Here is a 7,497-nt window from a genome sequence, read left to right on the forward strand (position 1 = left end):
TCTGGAGTTGTTCGTTCCTCCCGGTGAGTTCGTGGTCTGGTAGGCTTCAGAAGTGAAGCTGCGGACCTTCGCAATGAGTGTTACAGCTCACAAGAGCAGTGAGGGCCCAAAAACTGAGCTACCTTTATTACAAAACTAAATAGAACAAGCCTTCCCGCAACGTAGAAAAGAACCCCAGCAGGTTGCCACTGCTGGCTCTGGCAGCCTGCTTTTATTCCCTTATCTGGCCCCACCCACATCCTGCTGATTGGCCCATTTTACAGAGAGCCGATTGGTCCGTTTTGACAGGGTGCTGATTGGTTCGTTTACAATCCCAGAGCTAGACACAAAAGTTCTCCACCTCCCCACTAGATTAGCTAGATACAGAGTGCCGATTGGTGCATTCACAAACCCTGAGCTAGACACAGGGTGCTGATTGGTGTGTTTACAATCCCTTAGCTAGACATAGAGATTCTCCAAGTCCCCACCAGACTCAGGAGTCCAGCTGGCTTCACCCAGTGGATCCCGCATGGGGTTCGCAGGTGGAGCTGCCTGCCAGTCCCGCGCCATGCGCCCGCACTTCTCAGTCCTTGGGCGGTCGATGGGACTGGGCGTTAGCGGAGCAGGGAGCGGAGCTCGTTGAGGAGGCTCGGACCGCGCAGAAGCTCACGGCGGGGGCGGGGGCGGGGGCGGGGGCGGGGGCGGGGGCGGGGGCGGGGGCGGGGGCTCAGGCATGGCGGGCTGCAGGTCCCGAGCCCTGCGCCGCGGGGAGGCAGCTAAGGCCCGGCGAGAAATCGAGCACGGCAGCTGCTGCCCCAGGTGCTAAGCCCCTCACTGCCCGGGGCTTGCGGGCCGGCCGGCCGCTCCAAGTGCGGGGCCGCCGAGCCCACGCCCACCCGGAACTCGCGCTGGCCCGCAAGCCCCGCGGGCAGCCCCGGTTCCTGCCCGCGCCTCTCCCTCCACACCTCCCAGTAAGCTGAGGGAGCCGACTCCGGCCTTGGCCAGCCCAGAAAGAGGCTCCCACAGTGCAGCGGCGGGCTGAAGGGCTCCTCAAGCGCGGCCAGAGTGGGCGCCAAGGCCGAGGAGGCGCCGACAGCGAGCGAGGGCAGCCAGCATGCTGTCACCTATCACTAGCACTTTGGGACTACAGAGGCAGGAGGATAGTTTGTGCTCAGGAGTTCGAGACCAGCCTGGGAAACAGGGTGACACCTCCTCTCTAAAAATAAACATTTAAAAATTAACGTGGCATGGTGGTGCGCTGTCTGTAGTCACAGCTACTCCGAAGGCTGAGACGGGAGGATCACTTGAGCCTGGGAGGTGGAGGCTGCAGTGACCTGTGATCCAGCCACCGCCTTGCAGCCTGGATGACAGAGAGAGACCCTGTCTCAAATACAACAAAAAAGCAGGCCGGGCGCAGCGGCTCACGCCTGTAATCCCTAGCACTTTGGGAGGCCAAGGCGGGAAGATCACTTGAAGTCAGGAGTTCAACACCAGCCTGGCCAACATGGTGTAACTCCCTCTTTACTAAAAATACAAAAATTAGCGGCATGGTGGCGCGCGCCTGTAATCCCAGGTACTCGGGAGGCTGAGGCAGGAGAATCGCTTGAACCCAGGAGGCGGAGATTGCAGTGAGCCGAAGCGCCACTGCACTCCAGCCTGGGCGACAGGAGACTCCGTTTCAAAAAAAAAAAAAGTTAAAAACAAAACCTTCCATGGAGCCCATGAAAGGCTGGAATTTGGCTTGATCTCATTGGCTTCTGGTTTCACCACAAATTGATCATCCAACAACTTTCATTCTAACAACCGAGGGTGGTGTGAGGCAGAGAGGCTTTCTACGGGGTGGGTTGGGCGCCACACCTTCCGCGCCCCGGGGCCCAAGGAGACGATCCTGAAGAGGAGCCTGGCTACTTTTGCCTCAGACGAGTCCGGAGCGCCGGGTTAACCGGTCTGAAGTCCCAGGGGCTTTCTGGGACTGCTCAGCCACCGGCAGCTTCCGGCACCAGGGGACGCCGGACACCGTCCGGACATTTGGCGCGCTTGCCACGATCTTGGACGGGTCTCGGGCCTCGACCTTTGAATTCCCCGCTCCGGCTCCGAGATGTCAGCAACGCTGATCCTGGAGCCCCCAGGCCGCTGCTGCTGGAACGAGCCGGTGCGCATTGCCGTGCGCGGCCTGGCCCCGGAGCAGCGGGTCACGCTGCGCGCGTCCCTGCGCGACGAGAAGGGCGCGCTCTTCCGGGCCCACGCGCGCTACTGCGCCGACGCCCGCGGCGAGCTGGACCTGGAGCGCGCACCCGCGCTGGGCGGCAGCTTCGCGGGACTCGAGCCCATGGGGCTGCTCTGGGCCCTGGAACCCGAGAAGCCTTTTTGGCGCTTCCTGAAGCGGGACGTACAGATTCCTTTTGTCGTGGAGTTGGAGGTGCTGGACGGCCACGACCCCGAGCCTGGACGGCTGCTGTGCCAGGCGCAGCACGAGCGCCACTTCCTCCCGCCAGGGGTGCGGCGCCAGTCGGTGCGAGCGGGCCGGGTGCGCGCCACGCTCTTCCTGCCGCCAGGTGAGCCGGTCTGCTGGCGGGTGGTGTGAGCGTCAGTGGCCTGAGTCTCCGTTTGTTTCCAGTGCTGATTTAGCACTGGTTTGGTTTCGGAGCAAGATCAGAGAAGCTAACATTGACTATGACAGTGGCCACTCTACCAAAATAGAGAGTTTGGTACCGGGCGTGGTGACTAACGCCTGTAATCCCAGCACTTTGGGAGGCCGAGATGGGCGGATCACTTGAGATCAGGAGTTTGAGACCAGCCTGGCCAACATGGTGAAACCCTGACTCTACTGAAAATACAAAAATTAGTCCAGCCTAGTGGCACACGCCTGTAGTCCCAGCCACTCGGGAGGCTGAGGCACGAGAATCGCTTGAACCTGGGAGATGGAGGTTGCAGTGAGCCGAGATCGCACCACTGCACTCCAGCCTGGGCGACAGAGCGAGACTCCGTCTCAAAAAAAGAAAAAAGAAAAAAAAGGATTTTTTGTTAGGCTGTGTACTACGGTTTTTACTGGCATTCTATCAGTTAGTCTCTATAATATCCCAATGAAATTGGTATTGTTATTCTGCAGATGAAAAAACAGGTTCAGGTCGTCAGGTACATTATCCACTTTGCTATTAATCACTACCCTACAGATTTCTACAGGCATCAGCCTGACTTGTCTAAGGCAGAATGATGACAGTGAATGAAGCTATTACCATGTCGTCTTCTCTAGTGTTCTAGGCACACTGTCTCTTCTCCACTTCTTCATGTGCTGCTTTATCACAGGTCACACTTCAGACTCCACTGCCTTTCTCACCTAAAACCATCTCTGGGTATTTCTTTTTCTTTCCTCCCTTTCTACATAGACATCTGAAATATCAGTACACTAAAAACCAGAGGGCTGATGCAACAGAACATAAAGTTTTGTTTCAGTTTTTTTTTCTTTCTTTCTTTTTTTTTTTTTTTTTTTGAGACAGTGTCTGTCTCTGTTGCCCACGCTGGAGTGCAGTGGTGTGGTCACACCTCACTGCAGCCTCGACCTCCGGGGCTCAAGTGATCCTCCCTCCATTGCCTCCCAAGTAGCTAGGACTACAGGCATGCAACACCACACTGACTAATTTAAAAAAAAAAAAAAAAGATTGTAGAGATGGGGTCTCACTACATTGTCCAGGCTGGTCTTGAACTCCTGGCCTCAAGCAATCCTCCTGCCTTGGCCTCCTAAAGTGCTGAGATTACAAGCATGAACCACTGTGTCCAGCCAGGAAAGCAAATTCTTTAAATTGTATAATGGCTTACATTTATAATATTTTGTTCTGTAGGACCTGGACCCTTCCCAGGGATCATTGACATCTTTGGTATTGGAGGGGGCCTCTTGGAATATCGAGCCAGCCTCCTTGCTGGCCATGGCTTTGCCACGTTGGCTCTAGCTTATTATAACTTTGAAGATCTCCCCAATAACATGGACAACATATCCCTGGAGTACTTCGAAGAAGCCGTATGCTACATGCTTCAACATCCCCAGGTTCTCCTCATGTCCTTTATTTAATCAGTCTCTCTAGAAATATCTCCATAGAGAGTGTAACCTTTACCACGTGCAGAAATGCTGCTCTGTTCCTCTTTCACAAAGATTTCTTCTGGAGACTTCCTTGGCTTAAGGTGCTATTTCCACTTTTTCTGTCAGATGAATTTGTGATATAGAATTAATTGTAAAATCCACATGAGATTTTATTTAGTAATATTAAATATTATCTGTATATTGCAAATTGAATTTCTAATCTACTGTCTTTGCATGCTTGTTTTTAAATTTTAATTTCCTGGTGTCAGAGTATGTTCTCAGATTTTGGTCAGAACTAGTCCACCCCTTTCAGAAGCCAAGAACAAACTTACTTACTCTGAAGTCTTGCTTTGTAATCATTTGCCAATACATATGGCAAATGATCTGATGAATGATTCACATCTTGAAACAGAACTTGGTTCCACACTATTGGATGCATTGCCACATGAAGACTTCAGTCAGACCTACCTGAATGTGGCCCTGAACTTGATGGGCTCTGTGGCTCAGCATTCTCTAGTGGATAATTCTCTGAAATGCTTATAATCAGTTTCCAAGTTTTTCAGTGATTTTAAGATTTGTTTGCCATGTGTTCAGCCAGATATTCTGCACATGGGAAGAAACTCCCCTGTCAGCTGAGGTTGATTTTCTTGTGGATGATTCCCAGATTAAAGCTAGCAGCATCTCTGTTTGCATTTTAGAAAAATGTTTTTGAATTGGATAAGTTATTTATTTATTTATTTATTTATTTATTTATTTATCTTTTGAGACGGAGTCTCGCTTTGTCACCCAAGCTGGAGCGCAGTGGCGCAATCTCGGCTCACTGCAACCTCCGCCTCCTGGACTCAAGCAATTCTCCTGCATCAGCCTCCCAGGTAACTGGGATTAGAGGCGTGCGCCACCACACTCGGCTAATTTTTTTTTGTATTTTTAATAGAGACAGGGTTCTGCCATGTTGGCCAGGCTGGTCTCAAACTCCTGACCTCAAGTGATCCGCCCACCTCCGCCTCGCAGTGTTGGGATTACAGGCATGAGCCACCGCACCCAGTCTGGATAAGTTATTGACTCAACTCTCCTCTCTTCTTTTCTTCCAGGTAAAAGGCCCAGGCATTGGGCTTTTGGGCATTTCTCTAGGAGCTGATATTTGTCTCTCAATGGCCTCATTCTTGAAGAATGTCTCAGCCACAGTTTCCATCAATGGATCTGGGATCAGTGGGAACACAGCCATCAACTATAAGCACAGTAGCATTCCACCATTGGGCTATGACCTGAGGAGAATCAAGGTAGCTTTCTCAGGCCTCGTGGACATCGTGGATATAAGGAATGCTCTTGTAGGAGGGTACAAGAACCCCAGCATGATTCCAATAGAGAAGGCCCAGGGGCCCATCCTGCTCATTGTTGGTCAGGATGACCATAACTGGAGAAGTGAGTTGTATGCCCAAACAGTCTCTGAACGGTTACAGGCCCATGGAAAGGAAAAACCCCAGATCATCTGTTACCCTGGGACTGGGCATTACATCGAGCCTCCTTACTTCCCCCTGTGCCCAGCTTCCCTTCACAGATTACTGAACAAACATGTTATATGGGGTGGGGAACCCAGGGCTCATTCTAAGGCCCAGGTAGATGCCTGGAAGCAAATTCTAGCCTTCTTCTGCAAACACCTGGGAGGTACCCAGAAAACAGCTGTCCCTAAATTGTAATGCATTTGTCTGTTGTTGACATGAGAGATTCAGGATCAGATTCTAGTGTTCAATAACCCTATGTGAATCAGATGTCTCCTGGATAACATTAAAGCCATGTCTTTGTCATTAATGGTGTATTTTACGTAACTTTGTTTAATAAGCTTTGTCGTTAGTTTTACTAATGTAACTTGCTTGTTGTAGAAGATTAAGAGGCATATGACACATATAAGTGAAAAACATTCCCACCAGTTAACATTTGTGTTTCCTTCTAGATTTTTTTAGTTAATGTTTTGAGTCATAGGTGAGCTTTAAAGCTGGTGACTTTTTCCATCACTGTGAAAGAATGGTCACTTAATGTTTGCTGTTCAACCATCAGTAGCAGGGTAGAATTGTCTTTGGCCAGAAACATACAGAGGGGTGTTAATATGAGGAAAGGCAGCTGACCTTTTCATTATAAACGTCAGAGAAGAATCTTTTGACAGGAGAAGATGAGACCTGTCTCTAGAATAGTTAAGTCTATACTCTCTTCCAAGGGTGAATTACTACGATCTATTTTCCCTCTCACTTCCTGTCTCTAAGAGCAGACCCCGGGGCCGAGTACAGTGGCTCACACCTATAATCCCAGTACTTTGGGAAGTCAAGGGGGGCAGATTGCTTGAGCTCAGGATTTCATGACCAGCTTAGGCAACATGGCAAAACCCAATCCCTACAAAAATTAGCCAAACATGGTACACACCTGTAGTCCCAGCTACTCGAGAGACTGAGGTGGGATGATTGCTTGAGCCCGGGAGGTCAAGATTGGTGCAGTGAGCCGTGATTGCACCACTGCACTCCAGCCCAGGCAACACAGCGAGACCCTATTTCAAAAGAAAAAAAAAGAATAGAACTTGGAAAATTGTACTGTGGTAATCCTAGAGGAATCACTCCTTTGTCTCCTTGACATCGACACTACATAGAATTTATTATTATTATTTTTTTTTTTTTTTGAGACAGAGTCACTCTGTTGCCCAGGCTGGAGTGCAGTGGCATAATCTCAGCTCACTGCAACCTCTGCCTCCTGGGTTCAAGCGATTCTCCTGCCTCAGCCTCCCGAGTAGCTGGGATTACAGGCATGTGCCACCATGCCCGGCTAATTTTTGTATTTTTAGTAGAGACAGGGTTTCACTATGTTGGCCAGGCTGGTCTCGAACTCCTGACGTCAAGTGATCCACCTGCCTCGGTCTCCCAAATTGCTGGGATTACAGGCATGAGCCACCGCGCCCAGCTTACATAGCATTTATTAATATAAGTGTATTTGAAAAGATAATGGCTGAGAAATTTCCAAAACTAATGTCAAAGACATCAAGCCACATATTCGAGAAGAATTGTAAATGCCAGGCAGAATAAATACAAAGAAAAACTACGCTTATCACAGTAAAACTGTTTATGGTAATTTTATTTTATTTATTTATTTATTTATTTATTTATTTTTTGAGATAGAGTCTTGCTCTGTCACCCAGGCTGGAGTGCAGTGGTGCAATCTCAGCTCACTGCAAGCTCCGCCTCCCAGGTTCATGCCATTCTCCCTGCCTCTGCCTCCCGAGTAGCTGGGACTACAGGTGCCCGCCACCACGCCCGGCTAATTTTTTGTATTTTTAGTACAGACAGGGTTTCACCGTGTTAGCCAGGACGGTCTCAATCTCCTGACTTCGTGATCCACCCGCCTTGGCCTCCCAAAGTGCTGGGATTACAGGCGTGAGCCACCATGCCCAGCCATTATTTATT

General features: G+C 50.2%; 1 protein-coding gene across 1 annotated transcript; it reads left to right on the forward strand.

The window, feature by feature from the left end:
• The first annotated feature begins 1,772 nt into the window (after positions 1 to 1,772).
• Positions 1,773 to 5,863, forward strand: ACOT4 (acyl-CoA thioesterase 4). The gene is made up of 3 exons (XM_510049.8): positions 1,773 to 2,534; positions 3,819 to 4,021; positions 5,146 to 5,863. The coding sequence occupies exons 1-3, from the start codon at positions 2,078 to 2,080 to the stop codon at positions 5,749 to 5,751; spliced, it is 1,266 nt and encodes a 421-aa protein (XP_510049.2). The 5' UTR covers positions 1,773 to 2,077; the 3' UTR covers positions 5,752 to 5,863.
• Positions 5,864 to 7,497: the final 1,634 nt, after the last annotated feature.

This window comes from Pan troglodytes, chromosome 15, assembly GCF_028858775.2.
Source record: "Pan troglodytes isolate AG18354 chromosome 15, NHGRI_mPanTro3-v2.0_pri, whole genome shotgun sequence".
NCBI classification, from domain to species: domain Eukaryota; kingdom Metazoa; phylum Chordata; class Mammalia; order Primates; family Hominidae; genus Pan; species Pan troglodytes.